The sequence below is a fragment of the Catharus ustulatus genome, chromosome 2, assembly GCF_009819885.2.
Source record: "Catharus ustulatus isolate bCatUst1 chromosome 2, bCatUst1.pri.v2, whole genome shotgun sequence".
In the NCBI taxonomy this organism is placed as follows: Eukaryota; Metazoa; Chordata; class Aves; order Passeriformes; family Turdidae; genus Catharus; species Catharus ustulatus.
Window position 1 is genome coordinate 30,717,977 of NC_046222.1, and position 17,029 is coordinate 30,735,005.

Consider the following 17,029-nt stretch of genomic DNA (forward strand, 5'->3'; position numbering starts at 1 on the left):
TATGTGAAAACCTGGTCTAGATGCCTGAAGCATTATGTTTAACCATTTCCGTAACTACAGGAATGATTCTAAAGACTAGTTACAAGTATCTATATACAGTTACCTGGAACCGTCTCTGAGACAATAGTGCCATCAATCAGCTTATAAACAGCGGGAACTGCCTGAGAAAATCCCCAGGACTGGCTTGAATTCTCTCCTGGAGAGCTTCTGCAATGATTTGTCACTTTGCTGTGAAGGCAACTAGAAGTTTGGTTGGCCCCCTCATGCCATGTCAGTCCATTATCTCAAATGAGTTGTCTCAGCCAGCACGATCAGCCTGTAGAGTTCCTCAGCCACCCAGGGAATTAGTGATTGTACTGAGCGTGTAAATTAGTACATCTGGATGTTATATATCAGTTAGGGAATTCCTGGCATGGCAATGTTTAGAAATCAGAGAGATCAGGGTGACAAGTTTCAGTTTTAAACGAGAAAACTAGATTTTTTTCCTAAATTCATCCATCAACAATGCACTTCTTGGCAACCAGCAATGCTTCTGCTATACTGATCTTCATCACTTCATTTACAGAACTCTTAGTCTTTAACAATCATATTTTAAATCCCTGTGAGTGTACATGGGCCTGATGGGTCAGAGGCCAGGATGACTAGGATTGAGAGCACAGTACAGCCATGTTGGAATATCCCGATTAATACAATTACAGTAATTTCACGATTACAAGCTGCACGGACTATAAGCTGCATCTCCGGGTGTCGGCAACATTTCGTTCTTTGTCCATACATAAGCCGCACCTGATTATAAGCCGCTCTGTCGTTCACAGCGAGGACCCGCATGCAACAAAGTTGCCAAATAGTAACAGAATTGCAGGATCGCGGGGTTTACTGGTTCGGCTTGGGCCGTATGGGCACGGGGCTGCCGATGGGGCCAGGTGGCCCAACTCGGTGCTGCCGCTCAGCAGGGCCGCTTGGGACTGGTCGCCGCCACCGCCAGGCTCGCTCGTCCTGGCCTGGCGCTGCCCTGTGGTGGCAGGCGGGGATGGAGCCTGCCTGCTCCTGCAGCAGCAGGCGGGGCCAGGAGCCCCCACTACCCCCCCGAGCCGCGGGGATGGCAGCACAGAGCCCCCCCCTCTCTCCTGGGCTGCGCTGCCCGAAGGAGGGAGCTCCTGCCTCCCTCATCCCCTCCCTCGTACTGCTGGCACGGATCCCGCCTCCACCCTCCATGCAACATAGTAACCAATTTGTAACAATCGCATAATGCCGGGTTTTACTGGCAGGTCCTTGGATCGGCACCTCACTGGACTTCCAGGGTTGGAAATTTCAGAAAATTTTTCACATATTAGCCACTCCTGAGTGTAAGCTACATTTCCAGGGTGGGAGCAAAATTTTAATCAAAATGGTGTGGTTTATAATCGTGAAATTACTGTATATGTTATAGTTTTCAAAGGCCTCTGCAATAGTCCAAAATTATAAGTCAAATGCAAAGTTCAATCTTACATCACAATTAAAACTTAAAATTCATAATTCTTGCCACAAGGGGAAGTCATGAATGCTTTTCTTTTGGGTTATTCTCAGATGTGAGAAGTTTTGGGTCTTTCACTACTGAAGATAAAATAACTATTAAATGTAGCAGAGAGGCAAAATAATCATTCAGAGAGACAAAATAATTTTAAAAATATCTAATATAAAAAATACATGAAATACAGTCATCCTATGGAGTAACCACGATTAGGCTACTGTATTTAACAATGCTCTGGACTTGACCATATCTTCAATTTCTTTAGTTCTCTTCCTCTTGCAAACCACAATTTAAGGACTTCTTGTCCTTTGTTACTGTAAACTTTAAGATTATACTGGATAATGAAACATTTTAGTTTGCAGTGCATTAAATTATTAGTATAAATTTAATTTGAAGTCTATGTGTACTTGTAATGTTATTCCAAATATCACTGCAATACAATATAATAATATTACAAATATTATTGTAATAACTGACTATATCTAAATCCACTCCCTGAAACAATATGGGTGGTCTATCCCATTCTTGTGTCACATAGAAGACAAGCTTTAAATAATACTTTGCACTTTGGGAGACTTTAATATTGTCTCTAAACATACACAAAACAAGGTATGTACAGCCAGCTGATCACCCACACCCCAAAATGCAGAGCAATATTTTAGATTAACTTAAATATTAATATAATAGATCACAAAACCTGAAGATAAAACTATCTAGTGTTTTGGGATAGAGAAAACATGAAAATGTAATGCTTTTAACCATGTGTATATTTCTAACTTAGGCATTGGAAACTTCAATATGCTTTCTCATTAAAAATGTTCTTCAAGGTTTATACTCCTATTTCACCATAATTTGCAGGAACTATTATAGGATTCATTGTGGCTTAAGGTAGTTGGTGTCCGGTTTTTTTATTTATCCTGGCATCAAAAAGACAGAACAGCTCAAGTTCATCCTGAACTCATACTCCTAGAAAATGAACATGACCTTTCATATGCCATTTTAAAAACATGCCTTACATTCGCTTATAATTTAAATCTTCTGTGGTTTAGATTGCTGTAATTTCCCTTTTCCTCCTCACCAAGCTGGCAATTCTTTATAAGCTATACACACATGGATTTACTACCTATAAATCATAATTTTATGTGTTTCCAGAACATATTAGGTGCAAGATAGAGAATGTGCCACTTTCTTATATTTTTTCTGTCATTAAGAAATTACATATTTTTTCAAACCTCTTGCAGGTTCCAACACTGCAGTAAAGATTAGCATATTTTCCTTTGGCGTTTCAGTGGTTTACCCTTCTTGTTTAACCCATCTATTCTATTATTGAGATTTCCACATTGGAGAGGGTAGTGTTCCCAATGAAAAGGAATGGATCACACAAATTATCTTAGTCAGAAGAAGAGTTCTAATTTTGCATAATTTCTTTTTTCTAAATCCTCCATTTTTAATTATGTACTGTTTTGATTGAGCAGCTTGAATTTAATTTCAATTTTTTTTTTCCAGAAAGCCAGTTCTTAGGTTTATGGACAAAAAGATCCTGTCAGCTACTGAGATAGACCTGAAAACTGGCTCTGGCCCAGACCTCCTGGAATTTGTTTTATGTTTCATGTAATTCACTTGAGCTCGGTGGCAAAACTGTAAAGCAAGAATCAGGGAAATAATGCTTTGCTCTCTTTTATTTTATGGCCAACTACCAAAGCAGGATCTGAAGGGAAATACCAGGAACAATGGGATTTGAAGATTGATGGGCTTCTCTAGGCCACATCTGTAATAAAAATAAGTGGTGTAACAAAGTTTTTCCTTAAGAAAGAGAACTCTTTCCTTCACCTTACCTTTAAAAGTACTAGCTATGTTCTCAGAAGCAAGCTTTCACCCAAACTGTTAACTCTGCTATACTGATTTCTCTAACCTGATAAATTATGCCAAACACTTCTGTATTTCCAGAGGCTTTTTATTATATCAAGCAGGTTTCTGAACACCACAAGTAAAACCATTATATACTACTTAAGAACTACTTTTTCTCCTGAAAGAAAATACAAACACACCACATATAAAGTTCATGTAATTCTCAATATTGGCTCCTTTAATATACCCTTTCTATTTTATGTAGCTTGAAGAAAGAGAGAAGAGGGACACCATTAACACCTAGGTCACACAATTATACCTGTATTGTGGAGAGATTAGTATAAATAAGCTGATCTTCTCCCTGGCAGTGATCACATATGAATTAGCAGAGGCTCCAGATGCTGCCAAAGTCCACAGCCATCTCAGGTGCCAAGGTCTACTACCAGATCAATAATCCAGAAGGCTGAGCTCTGTTTCCAGCCAGAAAAATCATCATCTTAGGCACCTCAGAGTGCTGACTCCATACTATAACCTGGCCAAAGCCTGATTATATTTAATTTATTGGGGAACAGCATCAAGCAACATTCTGAAGAGGTATGACATCACTTTTGCTAAGTTATAGACAGTTCTGGAAAATGAGCTACATTGTTCTCAGCTCATGAAATACACAGTACTGATCATACTTTTTTATTTTTCACATTTTAGTGGGAGGCATCAGGATTTGGCAATTTTCCTTATTGGAAGAGGAAGGAAAATACCAAACTGGGGAGAAAAAAATGCCAGCCCACTGTCATAGTTACCGCTGGTTGCTTGTCAACAGAGACAGCTGAACATGAAGAAAATTGTTAACAACAGGGAAACGTGAGGAACGTAGCAGAATGCCTTACTGTATAAGACAGTTATGGAAGGGAAAGCAAAAAGACAGACAGCTATTTGCCAGACCTGACAGAGCCATCTAAGTTATTTTCATAGATCTCCCAGTTAAAATGCTGTACAGGAGAGCCCCCAAAGCATTATGTGTATCACTGAAGGAGGTAAATAAATGCCTCATCCATTTTCTGAAAAACAGAAAGTGACAGAAACTGAGATGACAGAATGCCTGCTATTGGGCAAAGAAATAATAGAGAGGTGTAATTATTAAACTGAAAAAATTAATTAAAATAATCAATAATTATGTCAGTTTCATCTGTGGACTAGTTAAATTCCCCCAACCTCATGTGACATAGCACTTCAAACATTTAGGCACAGACTGTACCCTAAGAAGCAAAGCAACAACTAAGATTTGATATTTAGAAAGCAAGAAAACCACTTGTTTGAATGGTGATATTTTCACATATTTGGTCCTCATCTCAGGCTTGTTAATCATGCTATAATCCATGAGGAGAAAAAGGCAGAGTAGATGAAAAAAGAAATGGATCTTTGGGCGTAGAAATTCCATCTCAGATTCCAGAAAACTGTATAAGGCAGAAGGCAGAGTTTTTCTCAGAAAAGAAAGTTTCTTAAAGCTATCACACAAGAGAAGTTACAAGATAGGATGGATTCTAGTGATTTCCATTTCTTTCCAGTGAGTTAATGACTGAGAGTATTACTTCACTTTCTGATAAACTGTGTGCCTGGGTACAATATTCTGCCCCCATTGATATCTTATGGGAGATGGCATTATAAATGAGGTTTAGCTCTTCAAACAACATTATACACCTTCTCTCTCTGATGAGAATTCTGAAATAGAATACAAGCAACAGTCTGTCACTTCTCTCAGCATTCTTTCCTGTGAAAGAAGTGGCTGCACCTATCAAATCACCATGGTATGAGATTATACATATGTAATCTTTTCAAGGCTTCAGGAATAATGAAGAAGAGAGAGAAAAAAGACAAATGCCCCTTTGCCAGGTCTGGCAGAGCCATCTCAGTGATTTTCATGGCTCTTCCACAATCACACAAAATTGCATGATCACTGAAGTTAGAAAGGACGTCAGGAAATCATCCAGTCCAGCCCCCACTCAAAGGACTGTCAGCAACAGTTGGAGCTATTTGTAGCCAGGTTTTTAACATATCTAAGGAAGGAAACTACAAAATAGCTTCAAACACCTTCGTAGTATAAAGAGTATTATTTTTAATGCCCTTTTTCTATGTCGTTTATTTCAATTTATGTTCATTTCCTCTTCTCCTTTTGCTGAGTAACACTGAGAAGAGTCTGGCTTCATCTTTTTTACCCCCTCCCACATTAAGCACTCTGAACCTGTCTTCATATAAGAAAGAGAGCTCCTCAGTTACTTAGTAATTGTTGTGGCTTTTTCAGTGAACTCGCTCCAATATACCCATGTTTTTCTTACCGGGGAAACGTTTTGCATAACAAAATTTTTAGGTCACTCATAACTTTAAGATGACTTTGACATCAAATTTCAGAAGTATTTTGCTGTCTGTTCTGACTACATGATTTGTAAATGCTCAAGCAGGTGGGAACTGAACAAGGTCAGTGTATAACAAATACATCACACTATCATACTATGCCCTTTTTATCTCTGCCACTGTAGTAATCACAATTCTCAAAAACCTGCTTAGCTCCTCCAATCCACAGAGGACTGGAAACCCACTTTGGTGACCTTTATAGAAGTTGTCAGTTGTCTGATTGACCCAGTTACAACTTATTCAGTTTGGTACTCTCAATGGAAGTAAAAAAAATGAAAGGAACATTTAGGTTCAGTTTAGATTAAGTTTTCAGGTTTGCAACTGCAAAATAGAACTTCTGTTTTTAAATAAAATTAAGTCTACAATCTTGAAAAAATGTTTAAAATATCTTGCTGAGATAGTTTGTGTGTGTTCCATTATCTGTCAGTATGGCTAAGGGTTCATTTATGAGAAGGTGTCTATAATTTAACACTGAATGATCTGAGCCCTGGACATCTATTCTTGGCCTGCAGCAGTACATATCTCAGATTGGCTTAGCTTCTGACAGACCCTTCCTCACTCAAACCCAACATCAATGTTGAAAACTGCAATGATTCCTAGGAAAAGGCTGGAATATGCAGTGTTCATGAAGAAGGATAACAAGATGATACATGGAGGGAGGAGAAGTTAATGAGGAAAACTAAAGGACAAGGAAGCAACAGCATAAATAAAATGAGATCTTTAAATCTGCATTGCGAATTGGAGTTCACTTCAAATTCTTCAGAATTAACATGGGCAAGTTTCAGGAGTAAGAGTAATATTTGAAATACTGGCAACCTTGAAAGACACAGAGAATAAAAGTGCATGAAGAGACTGGAAAGATTGTCAGAGGTATCTTTTGAGACAAAGGATGTCACTGTGACCTCCTGAACAATAAAAAACAATGCAAAGTGATGCTACAGAAGGATCCTCCCAATAACAAATTAGATGACAAACAAAACTGGTAACTAAATTTGGTGGGGATACTGGAATAGGAATAGATTTTTGATATAATATACTGCCATCCAAATAGGAAGTGGATTTATAGTCCAAGAATTGGCTAATACTGAATCTGAACTTCCAAAGCTGCAACATGCAGTTGTTGCCTGTTTTCAAATCAACTGACTGTACCAAGTGGAGTTTGGGTCATCTTAGTTACAATCCTTAAAGCTAGTCATAAGACATTACTGGCTGCCCCACAAGCCCAGTTTTCCTCAGAGCTTAGTGTCCTAAGAGACCACTGTAGCAGTCTTTCACTGAGCCATCTGCAATGTATCAGCCTCCTTCCCAAACCAGAGGACCCAGCTCCGGACACAGAATCAATTATGTAGTCTCACCAGTCCCAAGTAGAGAGAGAGTCATACCTCCCTCACTCCACTGGTCACTTTCCATTTAATGTAGATAAATTATAGAGCTTGCCTTTCATGCAGAGAGAGCGTGATAAGTCATATCCAACCTAGCTGCTCCTCCACCTCATCACCCCGGGTGCTTTCCAGCAGGACTGCTGTGCAATTTCTCAGTCTGTGCCGATGCACAGGATTGCCCCACCTCAGATGCAAATATCTGGGTTTCACCCAAGCTAATGACAAAGCTGGCAATAAATCCGAATCTTCTGAGGGCCAGCACAGTGGTATTGCCGCACTCAGCAAGTAGCACAGAAACCTCAACCACAGCTGCTATTATTGGAATTCTGAAGTAATAAATGCTTCCCTTGCCACTTTCTCTTCAGCACCACTCTACTCAATTCCTAATAGTTGGTGACCTTCACATGTACTTACATATGATATATTTAAACTCAGAAGAAGTTTTTGACACCTCCTGGCTTTGCTGCAAATGCACTTCTACTACCATGACATTTTCTTCATGACAGTTTTCTTTTTCTCAAGATCTAACAAAACAGGGATTCAGAAATATGTTCCCAAGACAGTTCCAATAACCAATTATCAGCCTTGGGTAATGGATGATGTCAACAGGATTTGTAGTCACATGGTGGGAGTAGAATTTGTTCCCTAAAGAGTCTGAAAGCTCACATTCTTCAAGTTCAGTATTGCTGTGAATTTCAGTATCAACAGGAACTTGCACTGAGGCTCATATTCAAACTGAACACTGTCCAAGTGTCTATGTGTGCTCACAGACATCTATGTATGTAAACAAACTGCTCTGAATCTCTTAAAAATTATTACAAGGAATAACTTTTACTTGATTAAAAAAAAAAAAAAATTAAAAGGGTTCCAGTAGGACCTATCATTTTCCCTTTGGAATAAAGCAGATTAAAGAAAACTGTGTGAATGTTTCCAAAGCAGTTTTCTCAATCACATATAGAACATAAATGGAGCGAAGACACCAACCATCTGGAAGATTTCCAAAGGATCTCAGAACCAAAACATTCATCCTTATGCTGGAAACTAAGAGACTGGAAGGCTTTCCCAGTATCAGTAAAACATCAGCACCATGTTCAAGGATGAGCAGTCAGGTATCATCTGTGTTGACAAAGAGGTGGAGGAGGACAAGAATAGGTGCCAGGGTAAGTCACGCAGTATCTGAAGCATAGGAGGGAAGGATATATTAAATCTTTCCCTGCCAACTTTGCCAGTTGCTGAGTGCTTTTGAAAATCTGATGCCTCATTTAGCTGACTAAAGAGTGATTGAGCTGTACCAGAAATACAAACCCAGCTGTCAGAGAAAACTGGAGAATATGTTCTGGAGTAGTTTTTTAAAATCTAATTATTTTTTCTCTATATAGAACACTGATTTATTTTAAAATGTTTAATTAGGCTAAGTTTAGCTGTGTTTATCACCTGAAAATAGAAAAGACACACTAAAACTATGCAGGTTAGTCCAAATGCATGCTGACTAAAACTTCATGCACTCACTCACTACCAGATATTCCTGCCATAGCAGAGAAAAACATTGTGACAAAGACTGCAGACATTACATTTTTTTTCTGCAGATTATTTTTCCCCTTACCCCTTCACCTAGAACTTGAAGTACTTGATGAGAAAGAGGTCCATAGCCCAAGATTATGAGAATAGCTTTGGAATACTTGGCAATGACTATAGAGGTTTTCATATTTGAAGGGTTTCAAGACCTTCAAAAGCTCTATCAATGTCACAAAGAAAAGGGGAGATGACCTGCTTCCACCTCTGTCATTACTTAAGCCTCATACCTAGAAGGTGTGAAATTAAATTCTACTATATAAACAAAGGAGGTGTGGATGATTACCGAAAAAATTAGCAGTGATATGAAGTTAATGAAAGAACTTGAGGTGTCAAAATAAATGTGAGATGAAAGGAATAGGGGGAAATCAGAAGCTTGTGAAAGACTGAGTTATCAAATGGTTCTGCAAAGTGTCTCACAGAGGTCCAGTTTCAGTCTGTATGGAATGTGTGTCTAAAACATATTCTTATATCCTGAAGCCGTTTCACATGGTGCCATTCAACCCTACATGGCATACTCTCATTGCCACTTGGCATTTAAGCATACCACATCTTCTGCTTCCCTAGGTTTCTTACTTATTACTGTGTGACTTATTAAAAATTCCTGAAATCTAATGTATAACTACTGATCCGTTTCTGAGTAAGAATTTGTGAGGGTCATTCAAGTAAAAAGGAGAAATTTGCCTATTTTATTTTCTTGGCCCCACCTCCTCATCCCCACGGGACAGGAGAATAATTTTGCTCTCTACTCTCTAATTCACATTCTCTATTTCCATTTCCCCACCCCCAGGAATATTTCTGCCTCCTGTGTGCCCAGGGACCTCCTGTTTTTTTGGCAGTACTTCGTGGTATGTCAGTATTCCAGAGGTCAGCTGAGGATAAACTCTAATTGAAAGATATTAAAATAGGCTGCAAGGGACAAAAAATTCAAAACCCCAAATCTATCAAAATCTGTTACTGATGAAGCAGCTGATTTGGCTATGTTCTTAAAATATGCAACAAAAGTAATCTTTCAAACCTCTTCTTCAGGTCTCCATTGGCACCCCCAGAGGAAATAATTTCAACTGTTCTGAGAGCAGCAATCCTGTTCTGGTCCTTGAAATCCTTCGAGCAACACACACCCACACACCAGCATTATTTTCTCACCTCCTCCGTATAAAAACAAAACAGAAACGTGAGAACAGTGGGCTGGAGATGGAGCTGCGGAAAGTGAAGTTGGAAGGATTAATTATGTAATACGCCCCCTCTCCCGCCCTTACCCACAGCAACACGAGTGAGGCAAACCCAATCTTCCCAGCTGACAACTCAGAACTAGAAAGTGCCCGGAGGAGTGGGAGCAAAATAAACGTGTGGGGAAGGTGGCGATGCACTCCTACAGAGGAAGATGTCATTAGGAAAAGGCTAAAAACAAGTTCAAACCACCTTTAGCCTCTTCTCTTCCCTCCCCAGCAAGACCTCTCCCTCCGCCTCTTCCCCTCTCCTCCCTCCAGCTCCTCCTCCCCCCTTTTCAGCAGGAACTGCAGCCGGATCGGGACTATATTCCTACAGTTCACGGCTCTCTGACGGAGTGTGGATCCTCCTGAAAAACTTCAAGTAAAACAGGAGCTGGGAGCATACACACGAGAAGATATATTAAGAAAGCAGGTTTGCTACTTAACTCGGAGGAAAGAAGCTGGAGCAGACTTCTTCGGTTGCTCTCTAAGAGCCTTGCCGGGAGTCCTTGCAAAGAAAAGTGTTGCTGATTCAAAAGAAGAGGAGGGATGGGGAAGAGAAAAAAAATTGTGCACGTCTGTGTGAGAGGGAGACAACGTGTGTGTGCGTACGTGTGAATGCGTGCTTGTGTGTGAGAGGGTGTAGGCGACGGGTGGAGGGAGCTTGAAATTATATTTTTTTTTCTGCGAAAGACACGTGAATGCAATTCCCAGTGAGGGGCCCCAAGCTCTGCCCAAGAGCAGAAGGGGTAGGGAGAGGGAAAGGGAGAAAAGAAGGAACGGGAGAGGGGGGAAGGAGGGAGGGAGGGAGAAGGAGGAGGAGAAGGGATTTCTATTTCAACAGACATTCATAGAAAGAGGGTGGCAAATTGTGTGACCGTCTTTAAAGGAAGTGTCCTGGGACATAGAGAGAAAGAAAAAAGCCCTAAGAAGGAAAATAAAGGGCTATGATTTCCTTGTCCTGTTGCTTTGTCTCTGGCTCCCTCTGCCTCTGGAAGAGTAGCCACAGGACACAAAGATGCCCAGCTGGTCACTGCACGCCCAAGTTCAGTTTAGCTGGTGCTTCTCTCCTGTTTAGCCTGACTGCTTTCTCTGAAGGGGAGGACTCATAGCCCGACAGCCTTTTAGTTTAACCTGAAGAGTGTGTGCCGCCTCTCTCTGCCCACCCCAAGAACTCGCTGGAGGTGGAGGAGAGGGGAGAAAGAGGAGGACTTGAAAGTGCCTGAGGAGCTCCCGATGCTAAGAGGAGACAAACATTCCTGTGGACGACGCAGAAAGGACAAAGCTGACTGATTTATTGCTGTTTTCCGTATTTTTTTTTTTTTTATCTCCCTGTCCTTTGGCGCACACCAGTGTTTGGAGATCTTTGAAAACACAAACCAAAACACCAGCCCCGAAGCCCCAACCCCTTGGCTAGCTCTTATGGGAATGAAACACTCCTCCCGCTGCCTGCTCCTAAGGAGGAAAATGGCGGAGAACGCTGCCGACAGCACCGAGGTGAGTAAGGATGCGAGCCGGAGCCGGCGCCGCGCTCCCCCAGACCCGAGCACTGATCCCTCGGCAGGAGAAGCAGGAAGTGCAGAACAACTTTCCCGGCCCCTCCGGCCAGCTCCTGCCTGCCGTACTGCTATGGAATCCTGCATTTGCCCCCTCTCTCCCCCCACTTTCCCCCCGGTTCCCTCCGTTCCCCGCAGGCGGAGAAGTTGTCCCGTTGCCGAGCCCTCCAGGCGCTCGGGGCTGCCCGGGGCCGCCGCTCCGCGGCCGCTTCCCGGGAAGTTGGGCGGCCGTGCGGAGCGGAGGCTCCGCGGGGTGTCGGGTCTGCGGGCACGGGAATTGGGGTGTTGGGCACGCCGAAAGAGACAGACCGGCTCTTGCGGCAGCACCTTGGCCAGTTCCCCGTGCTTTCCGCCGGCAGCCTTGGGCAGGAGCGTCTGGGGGGACTTTAGGAGCATCCGTGTCTCTGCAGCATCCTGGATATTACCAGAGCGGAGCTCCCGAGGTAGGGGCTGTCCGACTGGCCTGGGCAGTGCCGAAAATAGCTTTGCACTGCCTTCAGGCCGGGAGGGTACCTGGGAGCTCTCAGGTTTTCTGCAAGAAATCCACCCCCCCACCGCTCCCCCACCCGTTACCTTCTGCTTCCTCAACATTGGGGTTGAGCAGCCCCTGTTTACTTGTCTGGGGCTGTGTTGACCTCACTGAGACTTCTCAGTGTGCGAAGTCTCAGGTCTGGAAAAGCAGAAGGATGCAGGATGCAGTCCCAGCATCTCTGGGAGCATGTGAGAAGGAGACAGGCGAAAGTGCGAGCGTGTGCCAAACTCGCTGTTTCTATTAATAGACTGTGCCTAGCACTCTGACTGAACACTTAACACATGCTTAAGCAAGATGCAGCACAGCCATGTACAGACCCCATGGACGCTGCAACCCCAACAACTTTATAGCTTTGCCCTTGCAGGGGCGGCACTGAATCTTCTCCCCAGTTACCCCGCAGAGGGAATAAAGAGCAAAACCTACTGTGAACACATGACTATTCCATTCTTTATTATTTCCACATCTCTTCCAAATCTCTCCTCCTTTCTGTTAGTCCTCCCAGTAGGTGTCCTGCTCGCTCATGAATTCCATACACGTTTCTCTTCTCAATAGTGTTCTCTCTGCTTGACCTTCATAAATATGCCTCCTTTGTCAAGCCAGGTAAAGAGCCAAAATTTCTTAAAGTAATATGATGTAAGCACAAAATCAAAGAACATGCCTGCTACTGCACTACAACCCCATAGAGTACTGTTTGCAGAAGAGGCATCTATAAATAGCAAGAAGTCTGGCTGCACATCTGTAAACTGTCATAGTCCTGACAGCATATATTGCATTATAGATCCCAGGATCCCAGGACAGGATTGCAACGAAAAATGTACAGGCACAGACAGTTCCTTTCAAAGCCATTTTTTCCATGGAAATTGTTTTTAGACAGGGAAAATAGGTGAAAATAACTCTTTAAAGATTCCTCTTCTATTTCGATCACTCTTAGCACATTTTTGTGGTTTAATCATGTTTTCCTGCTTGTGCAATGCTGCACACACTGCAATATTATTTTATGGAGAAGGATTTTTTTAACAAAAACAGATTCATTCCAATGCTGAGTTAGGAGAGATATTAAAATGCTGTGCTTTGTCTCCTCAGAGTATCCATCAGTGACAGATTTGTGAAATGAGAGTGAAAATATTGCAGATTAGGCATATCCTGTTCCACTTCTACGTTCAGAAAATCAGAAGGAGTACATTTGTAACCACTACCTAGATATTTTTTATTTTATTAACGTCCTTATTTCTGATATGGTCTGAGAGAAGTTGTCTGTCTGCATATGGGCAGAGGTAGAAGTGCACCCAGCAAAATATGCCAAGACCTGTGAAGCTCTTTTACTCATCAAGCATCTATAGTTAGCAAAGTCATATGATACCAGTTTGACCTTCAAACCTGTATCTCTAACTTCCTCCTGAAGTTAACAATTATGTGTGACAGAAGGAATGCAGAACAAAATATATCATTTTTGAACTTACCACAGAGTCAGAGAAAATTAGGAATTAGTATAAATTTGCTTCATTTGAAATGAAGGGATTACTAATAATACTCATTATTTGATATTAGATTTCTGAAGAATTTTGATACCACAGTGATATATAGGCACAATATAAACAAAATCCACATTAATGAGAGATGAAGAATTAGAACATTTAACAACTGTTCAGAATGCCCTACTACCAAATTAATCCAAAGACCTTCTGGTTCTTGCTTAGATTGATTTAACCAATTACCTGTGTTACAGCTTCATAGTATATTTTTTGTGTTGTGGGGTTTTTTCTTTAAATCTACCACAACTGAGAGCATTTACCAAGGTTTTGGTCAAATATGACCAGTATACTCTTTCAGTTGTAGGGCAGTATGAAACAATACATGAAGTCAAGGAACATGGACACTGCATGAGAAACTTTTTATTCCCTGTTGCCCAGAGCTGCTACCTCTTCCGCATAAAGAGCTTAAAGAAATTATGACAACAGGCACCGATAAGGAAAAAACAGAGCTAAGACAACACTCATTGTTTCCTCAAGCAAAAATACAAATAGAAAAAAAAGCAATTGCTCACTAGCATTACTTTCCAGTCAAGGAAGACACCCCGTGTTACTAGGAAACTTAGAGAAGTGTGCTCCCATGTTTCCAGCTTTATAGACATTTACATCACTGGTATCCCCATAGCCTTATATCTTGATGGTCAAGTGAGTCCAGGTGTTGCCACAGGGTCTGTTGGGCCTTGGATCAGAATATCAGAACTATCAGAATGGTTTTGCAATTTATTTCACTGATAACAGCCTGATATCAGTCTACATGCCAGAGTTTATGTAGGACCAGTGTTTTGATGTATGTGTTTATAGTACCCTGAGAACACACAGTGTTTTGTATAAAAATAAAAGTCAGGGGGGAAAAAACTCTAAGATTTTTCTATTTAGATCTTCACTAAATGCCACAGGGTCCCACAAATAGGAAACTTGCCAGAATGGTTTCAGATCCATGTCTGCAGCACACAAGGAAAAAAGATGCAGAAAATCTTTATTGCCCATGGCCATCACATGAATTTTAAGAGATGTTCCACTGGAACAAAAGCTGTAGAATCTCTCCTCAAGATACAAAAATGAACCTCTGTATCTTTAGTCACGAAAGGAAGCTTGTCCAAATAAAACAGGACTGTGTGCATAAATAACAGATGCAGAATTGTGTTATCTGCAAATAATTAAAGACACTCTGACAGAAAACAAAGTAAAAGAGAAACTGTTCTTTGTAGAACATATGCACAAAGGTTCTGCAAAATTCATAGTGCTGATATGCTGTAGATTTTGGGTACTGGGATTTTTTCTTTTAAATGTATTATTTGGAATCCTTATTAATAGTAGGCCTAATAACAGTGATGGAGAAAAAATACGAAGGAAGTGTGATTTCACAAGAAGTGTGCCTTACTATAATTTGTGAACCGGCACCAGGTGAAGGGAATACAATCATAAAATCATGGAATAATTTCAGTTGGAAGGAAAATTTCAGTTCACCTACTCTCCCCATCTTAGCATGGCCAGGGGATCTTCAACTCGACAATATTGCTCAAAGCCCCATCCAACCTGACATTGAATGTTTTCATGGATGGGGTGTTAATCACCTGTGCCAGTGTTTCACCATCCTCATTGTAAAAAAATTCTTCCGTATATCTTGTCTATATATAAATCTAGTATAAATCAACCCTCTTTTAGTTTAAAACCCTTATGCCTTGTCCTATCGCAACAGGTCTTGCTACTAAGTTTGTCCCCATCTTTCTCAGAGTCCCCCTTTTAGTACTGAGAGGGTGCAATAACCACAAAGTGCTGCAATGGCACAAAGTGCCAGGGTTTATGTGCACATCCAAAAGATACCTGTGACAGAGTAGTGTCTGAAACAATCCTAGAACTTGAAACTGACCTGAATTTTGTACAACCTAATTGGTCAGTAACTTCATAAAAAGCAATTATTGTGCTGAAGGCTTCACAGTAGAGAGGCTGTAGAGAGAAAAGATTCCTGTCTCATTGCTAAGAATAGAGAGATCAGTTTATTTATTGCAGCATACTACAGTCTTCCCTGAATGTCCTATTATGAAAACCTTGGGCTTTGGTTAGATTTGAGATAACATGCCTAATAGATGTACTTCCCTAAACAGATTAATAAAACTGATTGAGGATTACGTGATCCAGGTCAGCAAAGGTAACTGACTATTCTGTTCTCAGAAGTGGGAAGGTTAAAGTGTTCCATCTGCATGAAATCCAGTCACACCACTACTGCATCTATTGAAACTATGAGCTTCTACTTGTGGTTTATGAGTAAGAAGAGGGATTTCTGCTTAATAAGTTGCTAAAGTAGAAATTAACAGAAGCAGAGCAGGAGTGTGTATAACTGAGAAAATTGCACTGAATTTATTCTGTAAACCAAAGTTTTGCTCCTGGTTATTGTGCTGGGTGATCTTGCAGATAGAATTTAATCCCTCTAAGCTTTTCCATTCATTCTATTGAATTCTGTGGTTCATTAGTGAAAGGTGATGTAGAAATTTCTTATCTGGTGTTACTAAATTTTTTTGAACAGCATATATGAATGAGCATTAATGAGTAGGCAATGTTTACCCAAAAGAGCAATGGCAGTGCTGTATAGTGTACATCTTAGAAGGCACAAGAGGTCTGGCCTGGTGTTACAGAGCCAGTTGAGGAGGCAGAATGCCACACAAATTTCAACCTGAGTGGCCACATGCCTGTGTCACATAACTTTGAACAAGAAAAGTTGTGGGTGTGTGGAAGTAGTGTAGGTGAGCTGCAGAGACCAGACCGCTGGCTTGGGATCCAGGGGTTTCTTGCTGCTGACCAGGCAGTCAGAAAGCTGACCCATGATGTCAGGGTCTGCTGGGGCTGTAGCCAAATTTCCAAGGGCCATAGAGGCATCTCTGAGTTAAAGCAGGGAATATTCCACCTCCAACACATTTTGATGCTTTACAATGCACCTACTAGAATGGAATTGCTTGTGCTATTAGACTAGTACAAGGTAGTTCTAACAGAGTCATAGGGGCTTTTTTTAGTTTCTAGCCAATTCAAGAGTGGGGGAGAAGAAATCTGGCTCTGAGCCATCTTCTACAACTTCAGCTATGCAGAACATTAATTTAGCTCAGCTGAAGATTGAGCTAAATGCATTCCACTCCTTTCTCAAATTTAATACTAAAAGTTGAAGGTATTGACTATGATATTTTGGCCCCATTGAAGAAATAGATTTTAGTGGCATTAGTAGTAAAGATAGGATGAAGAAACACTCATGCTTAAGGAGTAACAGCTATCACTCAAAGCAGAGTTTCAAGATTAACATATCTTAGTATGGTTCATCCTCCTCCACCATAGGGTTGTTTTAGTAACATTTTAGTGTCAAGAAGACTGGGATTTTTAGAAAGGGTATGGGTCATATTCATAACATCACAGGCCAAATCACATTGTGTCCTTGTGCCAATGCCAAAAGAGGACTTCCATGCTAGTGAGCAGGCTTTATTGACATTTTTTTCC

General features: G+C 41.1%; 1 protein-coding gene and 1 long non-coding RNA gene across 8 annotated transcripts in view; one reads left to right on the plus strand and one right to left on the minus strand.

Moving 5' to 3' along the window:
* The window catches only part of LOC117010830, a 62,964-nt gene extending 50,678 nt beyond the window's left edge, over positions 1–12,286 (minus strand). For 4 of the 5 annotated variants that reach the window (XR_004420774.1, XR_004420771.1, XR_004420773.1 and 1 more), the window contains exon 1: positions 9,740–9,957. This is a non-coding gene — a long non-coding RNA (uncharacterized LOC117010830). Of the gene's footprint in view, positions 1–9,739; positions 9,958–12,061 lie in introns of those variants that run through there. The other variant, XR_004420772.1, reaches the window with a different exon arrangement.
* PRMT8 (protein arginine methyltransferase 8) overlaps positions 10,014–17,029 on the plus strand; it is a 58,212-nt gene continuing 51,196 nt past the window's right edge. The window contains exons 1-2 of one of the 3 annotated variants that reach the window (XM_033085819.2): positions 10,014–10,536; positions 11,286–11,429. In XM_033085819.2, the coding sequence (XP_032941710.1) occupies positions 11,355–11,429 (75 nt within the window). In that variant the 5' untranslated portion in view covers positions 10,014–10,536; positions 11,286–11,354. Of the gene's footprint in view, positions 10,537–11,010; positions 11,430–17,029 lie in introns of all 3 variants that reach the window. The other 2 variants (XM_033085812.2, XM_033085830.2) reach the window with 2 other exon arrangements.